The following is a 22,642-nucleotide window of genomic DNA, read 5'->3' as shown; positions in this document are numbered from 1 at the left end:
TGCAAATTAGTAGCATTCCAAGAGATGGTTTTATCGCGAATAAGCAGACAGACATGTAGATTATTAACTCGGCTCTCTACAGCCGCGCACTCACTCGATTCGCGCTCGGCTCGCTCACTCAGATTCAAATAAACTTGGCGCCGGTCCAAGCGCGCTTTAACGAAAAACAGCCTCTTGACATCGGAGGCAGAAGGGAGGGCGATCTAATTGTATCCTTTCCTTTAGGAAGCAAAAATCTCAGGGGGTCAGCAGCACACATACAGAGCAGCAGCAGCAGTACCGGTTAGTTTTCGCCTCCTCTCTGCGCAAAATTTTCAACTCGCAGGCAAAATTATATAAGCGCTCGCCTCACCTGCATCACGAAATGGGCAAACCTCCGCGTTTTCTTGCCCTATTGGCAGTTTTGATGCATTTCTGCGTCAGGTACGTGTTATTACTATTTTCCCATCACATCAATAATTTCATTCATGCTTCGTGATCTGTAGCACTTCCTTTGCTGATACCAAAGCAACTGCCGATAAACTGACAAAGGCCCTTCTGCAGGACCCCAACATCCACCAGAACGTTGAAATCCGTCCTCCAGGAATCAAAAATGGAAGTAAGATTTTCTAATTTATTTTATTATTTATCACTAATTTTTAATATATTGCAGAAATTAAATTTTTTGACACCCTGGCTAATATTAGCGGGGAGCCGGTCGTAGTGACCGTACACATCCAGATTTTGGATATCACACACGTCGACGACGACAAGCAAGTAAGTGCAATATAAGTAAAACTAATTTGATTAAAAATCCCAAGAATGTCATTTCAATTACAAAAAATATTTCAATGCAATTTTAATTTATTTTTTTTTACTTTCCACATTAATTTCAAATTATATTTGTTATCAATGATTTGAATAAAGTCTATAAAAGTATAGTTCCTTTGTTGTTAAATGAAACGCAAACAAGAGCCAAGTTAACTAAATACTGCTGCTCTCGGAGAACAAGGATTTATTTTTGCCACACTAATTGGCAAACAATGGACAGCGTGGTTTTTAAAATGCTAATTTGGACCGTTTCCAGGACTTTAGCGTGACCATGTACCTCCGCCAGCAATGGAGGGATCCCCGTCTTGCATACAGCAACCAAGACGGTAAGTCGCAGAGCCACCTATTGTAGTGCCCCTGCTCTTACGGAGTTAGGCATTTTGCCACTCTCGCCTGTCGAGCGGGTCGCCGGCCTCGGAACGCAAGGGGCGCTAGCTCAAGCCTCTCAAAATTCACGAGACCGCTCGCATCCTCACCAGCGTTTCAAGTAGCATAAATAAAGTCGAGGCTTGTTCTTCAGAGAGAAGAGCATGGCCTCGTTGTATTTTTTACTCAATGCCTCAAACGCTAGCAAGATTAAATGAAACACAGTTTAATAAGGATTTATATTTTCAAATTTGCAGCTAAATTGACAAGTTTGTTGATCACCGATCCTAGCAAAATTTGGATCCCTGATTTGATCTTTCTCAATGAAAAAGAGGGTCGCATTCACGACATTACCAAGGGGAATGCTTTCATCCGCATTCAAAAGCATGGAGAGGTCTTTTATAGCACCAGGTTTGGCAAATATTTTATAACTTACCATCAAAGGCCATTGAGAGTTAGGCCGTTTTGTTCTTTATTAGATTGACTGTTGCTCTTTCATGTCCCATGGACCATTCAGAATTCCCCATGGATGAGCAAATTTGCAAAATCAGTATGGAAAGCTGTGAGTGACAAATTTATCTGTAGATAGAAGATTTTTAATAACTAAAATGTATTCATTAAACTGAGTTTTATATAATTAAAAATTTTTAGATGCCCACAAAACTGACGAGTTGGTCTTTATTTGGAATGAAGACATTGAACCGGTGCTTATTAACAACAAGCTAACCCTGGAGCCTTTTGAACTTCAGGCCTACGGCTACGACCACTGCATATCTAACACCACCAGCGGAGAGTACAGCTGCTTGGAAATCGAGTTGAGCTTTGCCAGATCCGCTTTGGAGCAATTCCTCGTGCAGGCATATCTTCCAGTTGCTGCTCTCGTAATCGTTTCCTACCTGACGCTGTGGGTACCTGAACGAAGGGGTCCTCGCCTTATTTGCGCCCTGTCGGCTTTCGCCGTGACCGCTCTTACCGCTGCATTGGTCACTACCTTGGACCCTACTACCAGCGACGCCACTGCACTCGACTGTTGGTCCAAGTGGTCTGTGCTATTCGCATTCATTCCGATCCTCGCCATTTTAGTCACTGGATGTGGCCAGGTACAAAATAAATGTATTTTCATAAATGTTTTAAATATTTTGAAATGAAAATATAGGACTTAAAAAATTTAATTTATTTAAATATTTCTGTATAAAATTTTAGATGGACATTGACGACGATGCTGCCAAGGTAGTTGGTTTCATGAATTTTCCAGCCAACTCTCTCTTCGAGTCTGCTTTTGTCGTCTTTTTGCCGATCTTCTACATTGTGTTTAACCTAGTCTACTGGTTCTATTACTACAGTAACCAGGGCATTGATGGTCTTAGCACTGAAAAGAAATTTGATTTCGGTTTGGATTGAAATTACAATCCTCTAAATAATCAAATTTAAACGCACCTTAAAAAAATGTACCATTCTATTAAGGCAAGCACCTTTTAATTACGCACGCTTTTGAGTTCCCTTAAGTTTATTTATTTCTTCAAAGTTAAAACTCACATAGGTGTCTAGGTGAATCTTGTAAAAGTTGCACTCCTTAATTAATGAAAAGTCTATCTAGACGTTAAAATACAAAAATTAAAAACACTTTATGTCATAGGGTAATGTACCTACATCCATAATCAATAAATTCAATGTAAAGGCGAAAACATAATTTGCAGTTTTCCTATTCAACTTACAATTTTATTTTATCGAAACAAAAAATAACTTAATAATATAATATATTTTCAAACTTTTCTTTTATTTTTTATCCAAAAGAAATTATTATTTTCAATTTATTATAATTACAATATTTATAAATTCTAAGGCTTTAAATATTTTCATTAAAATGTATATAATTAATTTCATTGTAACAAAAAAAAAAACGCAAAAGCATTAGATGCTTTAGGAAGAAACCGTTTTAAATTGCACCGAACGCATTTTATCTGCATTATGGAGCATAATGAGAGTTAAAATTAATTTGCCTCGTCAGTATAGCGCGTGTGGTTGCGGCAGAGCAAATCCGCAGGCGTCGCACGAGGTGTGGACAACTGTGTGCTGCGGCCTATGCGCCCAGCTTCTGGTTGATCAGTGCTGCCTCTGCAGAAAACTCTTTGAGCGCAGCGATGATTTCGCAGAGAGCTAGCGACAGGCGCCAAGCTGGGCCAAGCGCGCCATTACTGAAGCGCGCATACGTGCCTGTATTGCGCAAAACTTGCCCAGAGGAGAAAGGACTTCTTGTCGCAAGCAAAACAAGGCGACACGCCAACGTCAATGATGCCGGGGATGTTGTGCGGTTTAACTGCAATTTAAATTTTTTGATGAGAAGAATATAAAACGGATAAGAAAAACTATGATTTCCCATCAATAAATGTTTTTACTATCTCAGCTTTTCAATGACAATTTAATTAACGAACTTTAATTTAATTTCAGCTTTCAGCTAGGATTATGTATCTTAATGACGCAAAATATTAATGCAAACAACTCTCTATCCTTTTAAACAGTGTAATTGTTTTTGATATCAAAAATTTTAATCTTTATCGATAGCTTAAATAGCAAATATAGAAATTACTTTATATTAAATATAATTATCTTCACTGCATACACTGTCTGCACTTTCTAAAATAAAATTTTCAATCGATTAAGCATTAATTGAGTTTGAGCTTTGAGGCAGCTTTCATTTGATTAAACGTATCTCTTATCTAATTCTCTTTAGAGCCTTAATTGATGTTGTAAAACACTTTTTGCTTCGAAAGAGTTAAACTATTAATAGCGTGTGGGAAACAATAAGCGCAGGTTGTTCCCGTCTGGATGCACTACATGCTATTTCAAATAGTTTTTCTCAGGCCGCGACTTCTCCATCTCATCACACTACTCGCGGCCTTGTAATTGTTATTGCGGCGAGCAGTGCTAGTTACTGCAATATAAATGCATAAATACACTCGGCTTGCTGGCTGGCATTGCAATCTCAGGGATTGATCTCATTTGTAATTACATCACTTGCGCTCGATCGCCTTATTGAACTGGATGCGCCTCGTGTGACTACGTGTGAGCAGCACACTTTTTTCCTACTCTCTCTGTGACGAGCGATAGTATTTCATCCAGGAAGAAAAAGAATCACGGGCACAGCGACACTTTTATGCTTACCCATAGTACGCACTGACGCTTCGGTGCCCGCTCGGGTGACATTTTCTAGCCGCTTGTGAAATAAGAGAATATCAATATCTCGTCTATGAGGTGTGTGCTTGCGTTTAATTATGTATGCCACCGCAAAGTGATATCATTCGAGCTATCATTGAAGGGCGGTGTCTCGTTGAAAAAGGGTCCTCGCCCTTTATGAAAAAACTTGAATCAAGCGAAGAGCCTCTCTTGAGACACGTGTGCGCTGCTGTGCTGCCATCAAAGATTGAAAAGTATTAAAAACCTGATTGAAAATCAGGCAAAAAGTATTATGTGCTTGTGCTCTAAAATATCCAAAAATTAAATATTGTTGCTTAATCTCCGCATACAAATTAAATATGGGAGTCATAGGATTATTTGAATATAAATTATTTGTGTGTAACTGTGTAGAATTACGCGGCAAGACCTCTGATAATCAAGTTTCTTTAAAAGCGAGTGTTTCCATAACATGTATTTTTTAAACATTTTTTTAATCTAAAATATTTATTGCAAACTAAAATTTCTCCAGACCTTTTTTAACTGCAGTCTCCGTTGTCTGGTCATTGGATTCTGAGGATAAAAAAAGCATTGTTTTGCATAGAGACTTTCAAGATCACTGAATGACCCATCGAGCTCGAATCACTGCGTCTTTTTCATGTGGCGTTCAGCAGACGCGCGCGCGCTCCTCTCACTCGCTCTTTGAAAATGGGCTCATTTTTCTCCTTTGATCATGCGGTGCATATTTTTTCTGGGTTGCTGCTTGTGCTTTGTTGATTTTAAGCTACTGCAAGTCAGCATGCACATTGTTACCATCGTCATAACATGCACCAGGCATATCTTCAAAGAATGTGTCATGTGCTCCTTCAGGGACGCGGCGGGCGGACTCATCTCCGTCTCTCTCGTTTTTTCGCTCTCTCTCGCCACAATTCATAACTCATCTGCATCATGCTTGTCGTCAGAACACTACATTCTACACGTCTCTGCAATTTCGCGATACATATTCAAAGTGTTCTGCATTATTTTAAAAACTCACGTCCGCCATGCATGCTTTTCTGGTTGAAAGTATATTGATTCTTTCTTCATTTATAAAGCATGCGCTTAAAAAAAAATTATTTTGCATATTTTGTATACGAGAAACACTATTCAATCCAAAATCATTAATTCCACAACAATTTTTTCCACAATTGATTGTTCTGACTTGTCTTTGAAATATAAACAAATTGAAATAGAAACAACATTGATTAAACAACGCTAACTCTTTAATGGGCGAAAAAAATAGTGGCGCAAAACCGCAAGGCGAGTCCGAACAACAAAAACAGATTTTGCCAGTCATTGCTATTTTCTGGCGCAGTTCATAAAAGTTGGCCGGCTAAAATAAGTTGTGATATCATTGCTGCAGAGCGGAGATGATGGATTTGGGTTTCGCCAGCAGATGTACGGACAAGCATTGCAAAATTTAATTTGAGGCAATGTCAGAAATCAGTGCAAGCTGTAATTTTTAAACTTAACTCTTTACCTACTGATTTTAATTCCTTGTGAAATTTAGAATCAATCGTTCCGCGATTACAGTATCTTTAGCATTTTATTACAAAATATCAAGGTTAATTTGCTTTTTGTTTTTAATATTTTTCCAGTAATTATGCCATTTTCTTTTCAAACAATCTTTTGAAGAAATTTGAGTAAAATATAATTATTTTAAATATGCTTAACTTTTGTCCAAAAAAGATATTTTTATTTTGAAATGTGGCATGTGTGCAACTTTTTTAGCACATCATTATCCATACTTTAATAGCATTTCCGCAGTCAAAGGCAGCAGCATGCGGCACTTGGTTTGCTTCCCTTTAACTATTCGGCGAGCGCTGCTACTGCCCGAGGTTAGCAACCCGCCGTGCACAAAAGGCAAAAATACTGTAACAAAATAAAGTAGCTTCTTTTTTATTTAACACATTAGCAGTATTGCCATTCAACGAAAGCAGTTGCGAGACACGTAAAAGTCTTTGGCTATTCACAAAGCCAGGCAAAAATTAATCGGATTATTTTCTCTGACAGCAGTAGTTACCGTGCGGCGACGCAAATATTGCACTTGTAGCGTTGTTTCGAGTGTGAATGCAAAAGCTGCTGACTTTGCTGTGGATTATATTTCATCGAAATTCTAAAAATACGTCAACGAGCTGAAAATACTTAGTTGGACGCACGTGTGGAGGTTAAATTCTGTATTAAATTTATTTATTTATAAAATATTTTCAAAGAAATCAGGTAAATTCATTCAGGTATTATTATTTTACCTCGCTCTCACTCTATTGAACTTTTTTGCATCCCGTTCTAAATTCTCTTTGACGCAATCTGCGCTCGAGAGCAAACTAAAAATAAGCCACATAAGTAATTCTTTGTATTATAAACACTGACAATGACCTTTTCGTACATACAGCCAGAAGCGCAACTCATCGTGGAAAAAGCACCGCGCGCGAAAAGCAATTAGCACAAAGCGAGGCCCGAACGCTCGGGCACGCAGGATACTATAAGTGAATAATGTTTATATGTGTAAAGCTGCATGTGCCTCGCCCGTGAAGGGACCGCAGCGCACAAACCAAACATACACACGCGTAGTTCATTTCAAAGTTAGGAAACACACCCGACGCGCGCGCGGCTAAATATATTCAAATGCCATTTCGCAATGACCGTACTCAACTAGTTTTTCGGCGCTCTGGCCTGCCAGCGTGCCGCTTTTCGCAAAATCTTAAGTCCTCTTACTCACACTCCCGATCGCGCCTATACATTCTCTCGCAGAGGGCTGTGACACTCAATAACCTAAAAGCTATTATCAGGACAAGTTCACGGCTGGCCACAACATTAATGAAACATTGCTTGCTAAAATATCTGGCTGACCTAAACAAACAACATTTTTTGTCCTGTGTCAAAAAAAATATATTATATATTATGTATTTTTATTTTGTAGCAATTAAATACAAATTTCTGTCGATTACGCAGAATTTGCTATGCCTGAATGATGAAAAAAATTAGATTTCAAATCATATAAAATTGCTTTAGACTAATAAATAAAAAGTCACAAGATGCTCTTTTTTGTTTTAAAATAACCTGTTTAGCGCACAACTATGTAAAAATCGTTCATTCATCCATTCAATACGATGAAGCAACAATTATTAATCACCAAAGGATATATTAATAAAGGTAGTAAAAAATAATATTTATGAAGTAATGCTAAATTCGTATTTCATTTTTAAAACGGAGATTGATCAAAATAATAAAAAAAAATCTCTGGCAATTTTTGCTGTTTTTTTTCGGCGATTAATTGCAAAGTGATTTTTATCCCGACCTGTTATAAAGATAACACAACTTTCTTAATTTCCAAGTTGCGTGGCTCAAGGTCTGAAACAAAATAATGGGAAAAATAAAATAAATAAATATGTATTGGAATGAAAAATAGCACAGTATAAGTGGGGTGGTGGTGGAGCAGTAGTTGGTGTGTAGTAATGCCCGCGCGCGCGATATACGTACTTATAATAAGCAGAGTCGGTGCCGCCTGTAAAGTAGGCAATGTGCTCTCCCCGTCTACCGCGCCGCACTCCGCCCGACTGGAATGCAGTGGCAGCAGTCAAAGATGGCGGCTGACTCGGGTATGGAGACGTGTCCGTCCCCAGAAATGCCCGATTCCAGAAAGAGGCCGCTGGACAGTGAAACGGAAAATGGCACCACGAAGAGGTCACACTACGGAGGAGGTAAATACCCGGCCGAACGGCTGAAATCGGCGCCCTGGGCGCCGATCTCACAATCACATACGTATTGGTGCCACGAATCGGTGTCTCGGCTCGGAGCGATCGGCCCTCGGGGCCGCCCCCGGGTACCTGGACTTTGTCACCGGGCCCGACCGGTCGGCGGCCGCTGCCGACTCGCGGCCGCGGCCGCCGGAGGGCCCACCACGGGCGTTGACTTTCGGGCCCGAGAGTTGCGAAATATAGTTTAGAGAGGTAGGTCCAACTCGTCAGCTGATCAGTGTGTTTAAGTAAACCACCGACTCTCGGTGCCTAATTGCGGAACGTTTATTTGCTCAATTTGCGCTGGCAGTGCCGGCTCGGCGGCGGCGGCCGGCCCTCGGGACGTCATGCGGTTTTTTCGGGATTTCGGGGCCGCAAGTTGAGGGTTGAAATGATCAATGACATGCAGGCCAGTGCGGCAAAAAGAAGAAGAAGGATAGGGGAGGCGGAGGGAGGGCACAGTGGCGATGCATGCATAGCCTAAGTACATTGCGACACTTCTTTTTGTTTCGCGCCACCCGAGACTGCCTTAATGACCTTATTAATCGAGGCTCACGCTCTTAATCGCTCGCTCGGTGGCCGAATTTTCCACCCGGCTGTATCGAAAAAAAAATTAAAAATATTCTAGAAACCTAAATTTTATAGAAATATTTAAAAAATAATTAATAATAAATTTATTGTTGTACTTATTTTTTAATTTAAATCAAAATTTGATTATCTCCAGCATTTCTTTCGGTAATCAAATTAAGCCGAGCCGAATTGGATTCGTTGGCCACTTGAGCTGGAACTAAAACGGAAAAATTTGCATGCCGTTCCGAGTGTGGCAGAGATAAAAATGGGTCGCCGTGCCTGCTGTCGTGTGTTTCTGTCTATCTCAATGCATGCTCAGGCATTCGGCCGCTCGCTCGCTCTTGCTCTAGAGTAATCGATGATGAGCCGGTTAGTCACCATTGTGTATTTATCTGGCAGTAATTTTGTGTTTTATTTTATAGGTCAATGAATGGGGGGACCGCTCCGAAGGTTGAAAGCCCTTTGCACTTGCTAGGGTGATGACGATGATAAATTTTGTATTGCGGTCGGTGGAGGGTTGCAAATGGTTCGGGCCACGCGTCCCTTTGTGCCAATTTAACCGAGATGCGCTCCCGCTCGAATCGGCAAGGAGTGCTGACTGAGGGCAGATCGATTGGCGCTAGAAAAGAAAGGGTGGAAACGAGTTATTATGAATTTTTAAATTTTTTATTAATTCCATTCTGAATTATATTTTAGTCTGAATATTTTTATCATTTATAACTTATTGTTAGACTGATGCATTTAACTTTGTTTATATTTTTACTTTTCAATTATTTAATAATTACTTACTTTCGATAGATCAAGTTGGATAAAAGTCGTATGTATGTTGGAGAAAAATCCTGGAAAAAAACGGAAAAACCGTTGTCAAAGTTTATACAATTTATCCGAGCCAGAGATACAGAAAAAAAAATAAAATTTTAAGATTTTTATAATGAACGGAAAAATTTTTTAAATTAAAATTTTACGGCATGATGAAATGAATATTATTAAAAACCAGTATAATGTGGTAGAAATTGCAGAGTTATTATTAAGTTCATTAAGAATAAAAATATTAATTTTACTTTCTAAAAATAATAACAGTAAACAAAGGCAATACTGGGCAATACCATACTAATTTAGGATGAACAATCTTTCTGAGCCTGGACAAAATGTGACGTCTATGAGGAAAGCACAGTTTGAAGAGCCCTTTTCATGCAATTAGCCTTTTCCGCTCAAATGTTTTTTTTTTTTTTAATGGCTTGTAAAGCTGGGCAAAGGAATTTTCTGACACGTCCTCCCAGCTGAGCGTCCAAGCACATGAAACATTCTTTCGGTGAAATTCCACCCTGACAAGTGAGGTGTCACAAGCGAGCCTCCTATTCCAATATTATTTCACCAGCGGCACTTCCACATTTCACCATTAACGATAATTGACCTCTCCCCGGTCGTATTAGAGACCAAGATTTATTTTTGTCCGCATTTGTGCGTGGGCACAACGCGATAAATCGTTCAACTCCAACTAAAATAACAATCTGGCCGGCGAGCGTTTGTGTACTGCTTAAATATTCTATATTTATTCTTCCCTCTGAAAGGAAATCGATGACAGCTTGCTTATCATTTATTACTAAACACAGCCATCCCTCTGCAAAGCCCAATTGTATTTTTCTTCTTTCTTTTTTTATTAGAAAAGATTTTTGGTTCGAGGGATGTTGGTTTGCTAGGTCGTTTGTGCGAGGCGCGGTGCCAGGCAGATTGATATCAGCCCTCGAATTACCACTGGGGAAAAATGATCATAAATTTTTTGGTGCACAAAAACTGAATAACTAAACATATAAATTCCCCCTTTGTTAGCACGCGCGTTCTCCTTGAGTTTCTTTTTCTGCAAGTTCAGCACCATTCGGGTTTTTTATAACTCGATTTGGGGAAACCTTTTTCTATGAAAACGCTGTCAGTTTCTGTTCAAATTCACTCGCCATTGCATATTTTCACTTTATTTCATTATGCAGACGGCCTCTCTCGCAATTGAGCTTCACCTAGATACTTTATAATAGTGCGCGCCGTTTGCTCCTCGTTTTATTGATTTTATCAAATTTGGTTTTTCGCGTGAGGCTTCGCGTGAGGCTGCTGTGATTGAGGTGGCACTTGATTGATCGTTTATCAATGAATATAATTTTTATTTCACCGCACAGCCTGTCTGGTCTGTAACACTTGAGCCCTTTTATTGTTGGAAAATCAAGAACCAGTTTGGCAATGCCCTTTGGAAATCGTTTTCGATTCACATTCGCGTGATATTTTTAGATTGAACTTCTCAAGTTTTTATAACTATCGTGTCATTCTATTATGATCGATCCAGACAGTTTTTCGACAAAGTTTACTGAATTTGTACATAAAAAACCGTTTAAAATGGGGCTTATTTTCGCTATTTTATTAATTTTTGTTTAGTATTAATATAAAATGAAAATATTTTAATTTCCGTGATTAAAAATTTCATTTATTCAAGCTTTTTATTACACATCTCAGAAACTCTAAATAAATAAATTGATAAATTTGTTCGCCCAAAAATTGATGATTAATAACTTTTCCTATAACATGAAATTTTAATGATGATTTTTTTTATGCGACCAATTTTATTTAATATTTGTGCTACAATTAATTATCAGACATCCCCTATATATGATATCTGAATAGAAATGACAAATTTCAATTTATAAATAAAAAAAATAAATCTTTGTGATTGATTAAATTTTGGGAATAAGGAAACTTATTCAATAGAAACTTTTCCGAGAAATTATCAGAACTTTAAAGAGCTGGAGATTTGCAGTTTAAACTCTGGAGATACTCGGAATTGTGCATTTTTATACGCTGCTTGTCTCTCATAATATATTTGCATGCAAATTCAAACAACGGTATAATAAATCACAAAGGCTGGAGACGCTCAGTCCGTCAAGTTTTCCAAACAAGAAACACCACTGCTTGAGCGCAAGTTCGCCTTGAAAACTTTTGCAAGCCAAAAATTACAAAATTATATAAACACGTCGCGCCGCATTTACGTGTACACACAGATTTGTGCCGCTTCATATATCCCACAAGAAATTACCGCATCAAATGAGTTTAATTAGGCAGAAAACTTCAATTGACGCGTGCATTAGCACACGAAGAACGCATAAATTATCGCTTTTGTGCCACCACTATGCACGCACAGTCAGCAGCAATGCGATTTTCCTCGCAGACTATTTATCCGCAATAAAGACACGCACGCGCGCGCGCTTTTCTCGCGCGATAACGAAGCCTTCTTGTTTTTCTATGCAAGTTTTTTTTTACTTGGTAAACGTCATAAATGCATTATAAATAAATTGATTGAGAAATCAACGCGCAAGGCGACGACCATAATAAATTGAATATCTACATATAAGCAGTTGACATTGAGACACAAGAGTTGCAACTCTGCGCATAAATTAATGTCTCGCTGGCGAAAGAAAACGGCGAGCGCCGCCGTAAATGGAGTAATTAACGCAAAAACGGTCGCGCCATTAATTCGCGTGGCCTGTCGCCGAAAATTCTCGTTTTGGTCTCGTATATGCGTAAACCAAACAACGGCGGCGCACATGCGTCGTGTGCTTTGTTGTGCTTTTTTTAGTGCCGCAAAAACTTTTTTCTGCAATAGACAATTGGCTGCGAGCATGAATTTTTTATCGTTGATTTTGCAGCAGAGACTGTTGGAGTCGTGCATGTGTTTTGACTGATGTTATTGATTGGCTCTCGCGGAGAGAAAGAAAATAAAAAGCGTTTTCTGGCTGCCACTCTGGCCGGCTTGAAGTTTTTAAAGAAAGAAAGAATGGCTCGGCGCGAGGAGTCGGTCCGACCATCGAGCGAACGATAATTAGTATAATCCAATAAAAGGCATCGCGTCGGAGCAATTTCGGTGTGCATTTGATCCGCACCTGCACTGCCAAAACTCTTTAACGTGACATGAGTGGGTTGGTTGGTTGGCCTTTTGCTTTTGCCGCACAACGGCAGAAACACTTTTTTTACGATGAAATTATCGTGGCTTTGTTTGTGCTTATTTCACTGCTTAGCCAGGGGATTGGTAGGGACGGGAACATAAATGGCGTGGCTTGTCATCAAATTTAACTTTTGGGGGAGAAAAGGCGCACAAGATCAGCTCAACCACTCTCTAGAACCAAGGACTTTTTGCACTGCTTTTACATTCAACGCTCCATTTCTGCAGTGCTCGCTTTCGTTGAGATTTTCCTGCTTTTGCAGGGAAGGAACTGAACCGGTTCGCCTGCCATTTGTCTCAATGTTTTGCAAATGCATAAAGAACACCGAGTTGAACGCCGCCAGGCTGATAATAATATATGCGCGAAACTCCTCAACGCTTAACCATTCAGTGAAACTCTTCATCTGAATATCGTCAAGCGTATTCAAATCAAGAAATTAATTAACAGAGTTTATATTTTGATTTTGTTTTTACTTGATGACGAACGAGAGGTAATCAAATTTATTTCTCAAATTTATTTGCTTTTTATTTCGGTTTTGGTCTTAACTGATCAAGTTTCAAGAAAATCTATTAATTTAAAAAAATTCTGAGGTTTAAAAAAAAATTATGTAAAGTTTAGTACCAATGAAAGTAAATTTGGAAAATTAATACAATTTAATAATTTATTTTTAAAATAGTTAATTTAATCAAAGGATTATAATGATTTACTATTAAAAGTATAATATTAAATGACCATTTTTAATCATTGATTTTGTACTTCTTCAGATTTTTGAAAACTTGACGAGACGACATATTAACATTGAAAAAAATGAAATTCAAACACAATGATCGAAAGTTCAAAGCTTTGATTTTCTTAATAGTCGCCATTTAAAATAATTATAAAATTCTTTACAAGAGTTATAGCTGCGCTCACAACCTCCTAACTATGGCGAGTCACGTCAAGATGATAACAAGACTCGCGCTCTCTCGTAGTCAGCAGTCGTCACAATATAGATTTCTTTTTTAATTTGCATATTAAGTACATAATTATCATTTCTAAAGACCTCGGCACTTCAACTTGTAATTAGCAGAATTGGCAAAAAAAAAGAGTGAACTTGTTTTTCTACAAGGAAAGCTACATCGCCTTTTCACTGAAAGACTTATTTTGAAAATTCACTTCTTTTATAAGCAACTGCAAAGAAAAACATAAAATTTTATTTTCTACGTCACTGGGTGATTTTGTCGCAACAAAAAGCCTTTTCTTTTTTTCATTCTTTCCGCGCGCGAGATCTGGCGCCCCCTAAAAAACGACGTCGTTCGCTTCTATTTCAGCTCGCAAATTTCCCTGTCGGCTTTTCATGGAAATGCACCCACGCGCTGAGTGTATATTATTTTCCAAGGCGCGTGGCTCAGCTGGCTGCGGCCGAAGTGCGTTTTCACGCAGCCTGTGCTACATTTAAGCCCTGACATCCGCAGGCGGACTGCATTGCCGCGACCTGCCTGCACACGCGACCGCTGCCAAGAAGTCCCGCAGCTGCCAAAAACTACGCGCCGGTCGATCGGGGTCAAAGGTCGCGCCTCTGGTTGCCGACTTTGCAATTGAGAGTTTTTGAAACGAATGCATTACTCATTATTTATTATTGTGGTATATGGAGAGTTGCGCGGCTGTTTGACTATCTCTCCGCGCTGGCGAGATAAAGTGCCGTCGGTGGGTGAAGGTCGACCAGTCAATGAATCCCAAGTTCAAATATTTAGAGACGCGTTATACCGTTACGCATGGTAATGGGAAGAGCGCCGTGCAGTGTTGTGAGGAGCGCGGCGCTTGGTTTTGTTAGTTAGCACTTCCGACACAACGCTGCTCTTTGTTCTGTGTGGTAAACAATGAGCATTTTGTGCAATCCGATTGCCCAACTCTTGCCAAAGCCCATGATTGCTCCATGCTAAATTTAAACTTGACGCTTGATGTACGATGTACATACGCATTCTCAATCAAGTTTTTGTATCTTAATACAAATTAACATTCAAATGGAAAAAAAATGGAAATTTTAATTAAATTTTTCTTGGATAAATAAATGTAAAAAATCAACATTGTCTTATTTGCGCCAATATGTAAATTCTGTGGAATCCTACCGCACCTTTATGCTGTGTAATTTTACAAATTAAAAATTTACTTTATTATTTATTTTTTAAATTTATTGCTTGAAAATAAGAATTTAAATGCATTATTTAATTGTAAGAATAAGTTTGATACTGAATAGTTTACAGGCATTGGAGGTATCTTTTTATTTATTTTTATATTCAAATGAGCAATTTTAAAACAAAAATGTTTTTTTTATACAGTTTAAAGTGATTTGATACTCCATAAACTGCCTTTGCCAAAATAATCTCATACGCTAAGCTCCATCTCTCCTGGAAGTCGCGCCTATAGTGACATTTAAAAGCAAACAATAAATTAAATGCAAGATAAAAGAGGACAGCGATATCAACGTCACCTGCACACGGCACTGTGCTATTTGACATTTGAAATTTTATCACTCAACCAAGCATGCCTCATTGGAGGGTGTGAAATTAATTTTTCTTGGCTGCTCCCCTAGAGATTCTAGCGGTGGGTCCGTGTCGCGCTCAATGTCAATGGTGCATTATGCTAAAGCGCCAGCAGCAGTCGATAGGGAGATGATGACATGCCGGCGAGCCGCTTTGCCTGGCGTCATGGGCTAGGCATATTTTTTCTTTCTTTTTTACGAGCCGTGGCAGTTATTGATGGCCCAAAGAATATTCTTTGCTATAGAATGAGATTTTTTCAAAGTCATATATTAAACTTAACCAAAAAATTTTCTCCTTGTTTCAGGTACTGAAGGCACATTCCATTTTAAAGTGCTGGTTCCTAGTATAGCAGCGGGTGCCATCATAGGCAAGGGAGGCGAAACAATAGCTCATCTGCAGAAAGATGCGGGAGCCAGAGTCAAAATGTCTAAAGCCAATGACTTTTACCCTGGTAAGTGACCCAGTAATAAAAATAAGAATGTATTTAAATCACTCTTTAATGTTCTCCGTACACGAAATTACACTCCGGCTATCATGAGGTATTTTCCAATATTCTGATTACTTCTATTGTTGCAGGAACGTCTGAACGTGTGTGCCTAATTTCTGGTAGTATTGACGCCATAATGGCTGTGCTTATTTTTATTATGGAGAAAATAAAAGAAAAACCAGACCCAAATGCGAAGCCAGCAATTGATTTTGACAATAAAACGGCAGCAGAAAGAGAGAAGCAGGTCAAGATCTTGGTGCCCAACAGCACTGCAGGAATGGTGATCGGCAAAGGCGGCAACTTCATCAAGCAAATTAAAGAAGAGAGTGGATCTTATGTACAGATCTCGCAGAAGGCCAAGGACCAGTCCCTGCAGGAGCGTTGCATTACTGTGATAGGTAGTAAGTTTCAACCACTTGCGTATTTTACTTACTTTTCAATCTAGCGGAAAAACGTCATAATTCCATTACAATAAAGATTTGTATCAGCATGTCATTAATCAATATTGTTTTACTTTCATTTTGCATTGCTGAATACTTTTATTTTTCTAATTAATTTTTCCGCTAAACATTTTATTCAGAAAATGCATCTCATTGATTATTAAATTTTTTGCAGGAGATATAGAGAGCAACAAGGTAGCTTGTCATTTAATCTTGCAAAAAGTGGTGGAAGATCCTCAGAGTGGAAGCTGTCTTAATGTTAGCTACGCTGATGTCACCGGGCCAGTTGCAAATTTCAACCCAACTGGGTCTCCATATGCTAACATAGTGGCTGGAAGCACTACCGGTCAACCAACTATGCACAACAGTGCCACTTTCAGCTCAACTTGCAGTCTCAATTCTGCTATAACCTCAGGTGTGTGTGAGTTAAATTGTCTGGATATTCTATTAATTTTTTTAATGAAAATAAATTTACTGTTCTTTGAGTTATAATTTATATTTTGTAAAAAAAGAAATACTTAATAGAAATTGATAAAAAGTAGCATCAGGTATAATTTTTCCACATTGTCTGTATTACGGGAATTTTGAATTTTCCAATTTATGAAGGGGTCGTACCAATCGTTCACATTGTTTCTCATGGGAAAGTGGAAGGGGAAGCTTGAAAGTTTTTCTATAACATAAATTATATAATTTTTAAATTTTAATTTCGTTTCTTTTCCACAGTCAATGCAATGAGTGGCATAGTCAGTCACACGGGATCTAATCCGCTCAACGGCGGTCCCAGTCTCAACCTCAGCCTTAACCTGAATGCCCCAGCAGCTGCCAGCAACCCTTCCCTCACTGCCCAATTGCTGGAGCACATCAAGGTTACTCTGCGATCCAGTGGCTACTCTGACCAGGCCACCATGGAGATTACTTCGGCCATGAGTACCCTGGCCACCTACGGCATCTTGGGCATGGGGCTGGGCCTGGCCGGCCCGTCCGGGTTGACCGGCGCGCCACAAGCTACTGCCTTTCTACCACCAGGAGTGACCCCCATGGACGCAGCTCCCTCACAGCCAACCAACGGTGTTGGCAACAACGGAGTCTTTGGCCCGATCGGCACAATTGGCGCTGGACTCGGAAAAATGTCTCCAACTCAGCAGCGAGAGAACTTTGGCCAGTTAGCAGCGGCCGAAGGCCAGACATTTGATCCGTTCAGGCACCAGCCAAGCCCAACAAGCATGGGCTCTCCCATCAATGCCACTCTATCGCTCAATAATAATTCATTTGGCCTGGGCACTCAGCAGGCAATCAATGCCATGTGCAAGAGTCCCACGCCGGGTGAGCTCAAGGATATTAAAAAGGTAGACTTGGAAGTAGGCGAGAATATTGTAGGTGCTATTTTGGGGCCCGGGGGCAGGTCGTTAGTGGAGATTCAACATCTCAGTGGTGCTAACATTCAGATATCGAAGAAGGGCACATTCGCACCTGGCACGAGAAACCGCATAGTGTCAATATCGGGAATCCCGAACGCGATTGCCACGGCTCAGTATCTTATAGAGCAACGAATCAATGAGGAAGAAACTAAACGAGCCCGTAACAATGTACTCGGCGTGCTGCAATAATGAAGGGGGCGCCCTCGGGAAACAACAGCCCTTCTCGCTGTCACAGTGATAGAATGAATCAATTTTGTTGAATTCCTTGTCATATTTACCGTGTGACGTATCGCCTGCTCTTCATTTTTTTATCCCTTACTCTGAAGGAAACTGCTCTTGTGTGTAGATTCCTTATTTACCTTATAGCAAAGTCTTTTGTTACATTATCTTCTATTCTATATATATTTACTATGTTGCCACTGCGAATTTTAGGTACTTGGGACACGCTAATTAATCAAAAAGATCAAGGTAACTTTGCATGAATATTTATACATTACATATGACATAGACACTCACATAAACATTATTATATACCAGCCATTATCAACCAATTACGCGCGCATATGTATATAGAACACCGGCCATATTCCCCCGAAGTCGCATTTTTCAAAAAGCCTGCTTAACTCGTGAGCGATTCATTTTCCAATGATAATGTGATCACATCTGACAACAGAAGACAAGAACCCTCCCCATGATGGCAAGGACTGGAAACTTGCTTTTGGCTGTGTGGCCACTAATATTGGTATTCCATTTTTTATTTAGTTGTAAAATATCCAATTTATTTTTTAGAAAAGTGTACTCCTGCGTATAATGAAATTTGATTAGTTGAAGCAAAAGCAAAACAAATATTGATTCTAAAGTTAATTTCGGTTTGGATTTTCAAAGTTTTGACAAATTCGCCTCCAGTCCTTGACGTTTTATAAATAATTCTGGAGAGTGAGACATTGAATTGTCCAGCCAATAATTCGTAGGTTTTTAATATGTAACAAAATGGGGCAAAGGACTTCTTGATAAACAATCTTGTAACGACTGATTAACATGGTGGTTAGGTTTAAGACGGACTCACGAAACCTGCTAGAGTTGTCAGGGCCCTCCCGGACTTATTCTGTTCCTTTTCACCTACCCTGAAATAGCGTTCAGGATTGCCCGGCCTAAAATCTCAGCAGGAAATTAGCAGACTGGTTTTATACCTGTAATTAGGGTAACAGGTTTTTGCCTTAAAATTGTCATTCCATTTTGCGAGTTTCTAATTTTCCAATGAAGGAATCATCACTTGGGCATTGGGTCGGATTGGCGAAAAGCATCACTTGCGGTGCACTAAATTTTCATTGAGTAATGTTTGTGAGCAGAGGAACAGCAAAGCACAATTGATTATGGATTTCAAAAAAGATAATGTGTTATTAATATTTTCTGCAGATCACAAGTGTTTTTTGAGTATAAATTGCAATGATTTTGACCTCATTGTTAATTGATTAGCACTGTGATAAGTGATGAGATAATGTAGCGAAACACAAACTTGTGTGATTTTTGTGTTTGATTATTTTTTAAAGCTGAAGCACAATTCTATGCTTGTTGACACTCTGGAGAAACATATTTTTTTGTTGATGTTAGTTTTTACCAACCATGAATGGAGGAAAAATGCGAAGTTGGAATTGCTTAATGCTCTGATTGATAGAAAGATAGTTAAATTCCCATATTCAATTTTGAAAATTATTAGACATTTTTAGACAACACTGCATGTGCGTGGGGGAATGGTGGTTTTTCATGAAAATCATATAATACTTGTAAAAAAAGAGGAACTAGTCTTTCAATAAAAACAGCATGCACAGTGTGTGATAATTGAGGCAAATCGAAAGTAATATCCATCAATTCACTCATTAAAAGGAAAAGTAAGAAATAGTAATAGCGTATAAAACCGGCAGAAATTTATCCAGTGAAGCGAGATGTTTGTTAATATGTTGTTGAAATAGAAAAATGAGCCACTGCGATGGGTCTACCAGAGATGTGTGCTCTGCGCAACTCTGAAGGCTTTTCACGAGCTTCAAATCGCGTTTTCCTTTTGGTGACGGTCCTCTGCTGACTATTACAGACAAGACGGCTATCTTGTTATATAGCAAATTTTAATTACTACATTCTACTAGGCTTTGAATTGCATCTAATCATTATTGATTATTTAAATTTTTGCATTATAATTATCTTACTAATATAAATCATGCTTCTTACGTAAAATTGGAATTAAAATTTTATTCAATTGAATAATTAACCGGTAGGTAAACTTTTTCAAAATCAACTAATTACATTTTAATAACGTCCATTCATGATAGAGTTATAGGTAAGATTTTTCATATATGAATATGAATAGATGCATCTAAATATATATTTACAACTGTTAAATTACAATTAGTGTGACATATATATTATTTTTCTCTTTTTTTCCCATCAGTGACATGTGATATTTCATTCATCTCTATATAAAGCTTGGTATTTTTATTTAGTTGTGTCGCTTTGTTTATTCAATTTATTGCATCCAGCTAATGACCCAATTTTTTAAAGTTTTGATCTACGCGTTTTGCTGTTGAGCAAAAGCGAATCGAAAAATGTTACCATTGACGCTGCTGACCATAGCAAATTTGCTATATATGGGCATATCCAACATACTACGCATAAAATAAAAGCAATGCATGTAACTGAATTCTACGTTGTGAGGTTGGTGTATGGGCATTGTTTTTTTTTTCAACTTTCCAGGCTTGCAAGAAGGCCGTCATTTTTTTTTTTTTTTTTTATTAGACATTGAAAAGGATTGAAGGCAGTGTAGATTAAAGTTACAAAAAATAGTATACTTCCCAATTGTCACCTTTGACTTATATAGCTAAAATTGATCCACGTCTTCATCTCCAATTTTTGTAGAATATATAATATTTGTTCATGCATAGCTTTGAGAACACACCAGTCATCCTTGGTTGTATCAGTTGCTACATAATTACTGACGCAAAGAGAAATTAGTCAAGCCAAATTGAATTTTGTTTGTTTGTTTTCCACCATCCACCGTAAAATACATATTAGGAGAAAGTTGGAAATAATTAGCAAATTTTCCACAAAATGTTGGAATAGCACTGGTAGCAGTTCTGTGTAGATTTTATCTTTACCAATGTTGCGAAATAGGTCTGACTTAATGAATTTTGATTTTTTTGCATAGATTTATTGTTTGTTGACTTTGTCTTAAGGTGTTTTGTACAGTCGACTTAAGTGTTGCGATGAAAAATTGTTGTAATACACGAAAATTACACGCCACTTGTACTGCCTGTTCCGTCATTTATAGAACAACAAATTTTGTAACATGATCCCCAATCGCGTCATCACATAACTTACACTTACACAATAAAATCTTTTCTCAAAATTAGTTGATCCTGTAGCTGTTCCTATGAATGAGATAAAAACACAAACTTGCAACACTCTTACTGTTTTTGAGTATAGCTGACACACTGGACTAATAATAATTTGTGTGCATAATCTGATGAAAATTAGTTTAATTGTTACTTATGGACAAAAAATAAAATGTTAGCAGCGACTTACCATTAAAAGCATGAGAAGTAGCCTTGGACTTTGAACCCTGACATTGTTAATTATTAGAAAGGATCCTTCCAAATCCACGAAAAAATGTAAAATAAAAAATGTAGCTCTGTTACATTTGCTGCATCAAAAGCTCCTAGAAGGAGTCTGTGAGCCATAATTATTAAGCAACAAACAACTTTTTACACAAACTTCGTTGGGTTCATGCTATGATTGTTGATGTTTTTTTTTGTCAATCGTCCCTTTAGATAACACAACAGAGATTTAGTAAAACAATACTGAATGCAATGCACATAATTTCTCTTCTCAATAATAAATTTAGGCCTAAAAAGCGTTACTAAAGAAAAGCATCTTCTCTTACGTAATTATAATAAAAAAATGCACCTTTAAAGAAAAAGACTGGAGTCATTAAAAATCGTGATTGCATAACAACAATGTGTATAACATAATTACATTGCATAGTAATCAAATGAATAAGTGAAATGTGTATGATATGAATTCAATCCTCTTCAATTGTGTAATTCAATTTGTACTGTAATTATAAAAATTCTCTCCTTTAAATGAGAATATCAGCCACTCATTTATTGATTGTAACCAGTCGCGCATGATTAATTACATTAATTACATAATGTAGCTGTAGCAGTGACCGCCTGAATTGTTGTAAAAATTCAATGGTTCAGCCAAATTTCAACAGGACTTGGGAAGCAAAGATGGTTTGCTAGCAGGCAAAACCCTTAATGAGATAATTACACTGATAACAAAAAATGTAATTAGGCACACAAAAGTTATTATTGCGAAGTTATACACAAACATCACATTTAAGATTTTGAGTGGGAGTTGGTTTTCAGTTTTGATTTCTAGACTTTTTGTAACTGCATGAGCCGCCTAATCGGATTGTACCGTAATATTTTCATTATTTAGCTGTTACTATAATTCTATAATCTCTGTTTAAGTAATGCATATACACAAGACACAATAAGATTCATGATAAGCAGATTGAGAAGTGCTAATGATGAGAAATTGAAGTGTTTTGACTTGACAAGAAACTTGTTACTTTTATTAGGTAAATTTTATGTGTATGTACGATGACATAAATCTCACTTAATAAACATTAAAATGCATAATTGATGTGTTTTTTTTTCCTTTTAAAAATGCCTCCTTATTGAAAAAAATAAGCTCTTAATCTTGTCAAAATAACTTAAACCATTATTTAAATGATTTTATATTTCTTTTGTGAAAACGTAATACTATTTCATTGTTCATAAAATTTTGGGATGGTAAAAAGAGTTAATCTATCTAGTTTTTTTTCTGTGAAATAATATATAATTTATAAAAATCAAAATTTACAAAAATTAAAAAAAATTTCAAAATGTTGGTCAGATATGGGTCAATGAATTGTGCATTATAAGAATTTTGTCGCAATTTGCTCACGATTGCAGAACTTTTAATAAAACCTCATTTTGGCCACACATAATTTTCGAATCTTTTACGCGTTTACACCCAATCACGCCCATTAATGATTTATTAGGATA

At 37.9% G+C, this 22,642-nt stretch overlaps 2 protein-coding genes and 1 long non-coding RNA gene across 7 annotated transcripts; 2 read left to right on the top strand and 1 right to left on the bottom strand.

Annotated features, from left to right (window-relative positions):
* Positions 1 to 198: 198 nt before the first annotated feature.
* Positions 199 to 2,866, top strand: LOC132199630 (glutamate-gated chloride channel-like). Its single transcript, XM_059624502.1, has 8 exons — positions 199 to 423; positions 486 to 598; positions 653 to 756; positions 1,067 to 1,136; positions 1,434 to 1,587; positions 1,656 to 1,738; positions 1,828 to 2,276; positions 2,380 to 2,866. Exons 1-8 carry the CDS (start codon positions 365 to 367, stop codon positions 2,575 to 2,577), a joined length of 1,230 nt encoding a protein of 409 aa, XP_059480485.1. The 5' UTR covers positions 199 to 364; the 3' UTR covers positions 2,578 to 2,866.
* Positions 2,345 to 8,406, bottom strand: LOC132199636 (uncharacterized). The gene is made up of 3 exons (XR_009442116.1): positions 7,867 to 8,406; positions 7,685 to 7,737; positions 2,345 to 3,493 (listed from the first exon to the last, which is right to left on the bottom strand). It is a non-coding gene; the product is annotated as an uncharacterized LOC132199636 (long non-coding RNA).
* Positions 7,889 to 22,234, top strand: LOC132199603 (RNA-binding protein Pasilla). Of its 5 annotated transcripts, none has more exons than XM_059624461.1 (5): positions 7,889 to 8,087; positions 15,500 to 15,646; positions 15,772 to 16,080; positions 16,298 to 16,543; positions 16,846 to 22,234. In XM_059624461.1, exons 1-5 carry the CDS (start codon positions 7,949 to 7,951, stop codon positions 17,727 to 17,729), a joined length of 1,725 nt encoding a protein of 574 aa, XP_059480444.1. In that variant the 5' UTR covers positions 7,889 to 7,948; the 3' UTR covers positions 17,730 to 22,234. The 5 variants fall into 5 exon arrangements, with proteins under 5 accessions (XP_059480444.1, XP_059480436.1, XP_059480453.1 ...); XM_059624453.1 differs by having other exon boundaries at positions 7,891 to 8,087; positions 15,772 to 16,083; XM_059624470.1 differs by having other exon boundaries at positions 7,892 to 8,087; positions 15,772 to 16,083; positions 16,298 to 16,537.
* The last annotated feature ends 408 nt before the right edge of the window (positions 22,235 to 22,642 follow it).

Source organism: Neocloeon triangulifer, unplaced genomic scaffold, assembly GCF_031216515.1.
Source record: "Neocloeon triangulifer isolate White Clay Creek 2 clone unplaced genomic scaffold, ASM3121651v1 ptg000001l, whole genome shotgun sequence".
In the NCBI taxonomy this organism is placed as follows: domain Eukaryota; kingdom Metazoa; phylum Arthropoda; class Insecta; order Ephemeroptera; family Baetidae; genus Neocloeon; species Neocloeon triangulifer.
The sequence above is the reverse complement of the archived record's forward strand: the minus strand, read 5'-3'. Positions and strand labels throughout refer to the sequence as shown.

Excerpts from the sequence above, each read along its gene's own strand:
- LOC132199630 (XM_059624502.1), top strand. The coding sequence starts at position 365 with ATGGGCAAACCTCCGCGTTTTCTTGCCCTATTGGCAGTTTTGATGCAT. Across the intron at positions 424-485 it reads TTGATGCATTTCTGCGTCAG|CACTTCCTTTGCTGATACCA; the intron begins GTACGTGTTATT and ends CGTGATCTGTAG. Across the intron at positions 2,277-2,379 it reads TAGTCACTGGATGTGGCCAG|ATGGACATTGACGACGATGC; the intron begins GTACAAAATAAA and ends ATAAAATTTTAG.
- LOC132199603 (XM_059624453.1), top strand. The coding sequence starts at position 7,949 with ATGCAGTGGCAGCAGTCAAAGATGGCGGCTGACTCGGGTATGGAGACG. Across the intron at positions 15,647-15,771 it reads AGCCAATGACTTTTACCCTG|GAACGTCTGAACGTGTGTGC; the intron begins GTAAGTGACCCA and ends CTATTGTTGCAG. Across the intron at positions 16,084-16,297 it reads TTGCATTACTGTGATAGGTA|GAGATATAGAGAGCAACAAG; the intron begins GTAAGTTTCAAC and ends AATTTTTTGCAG.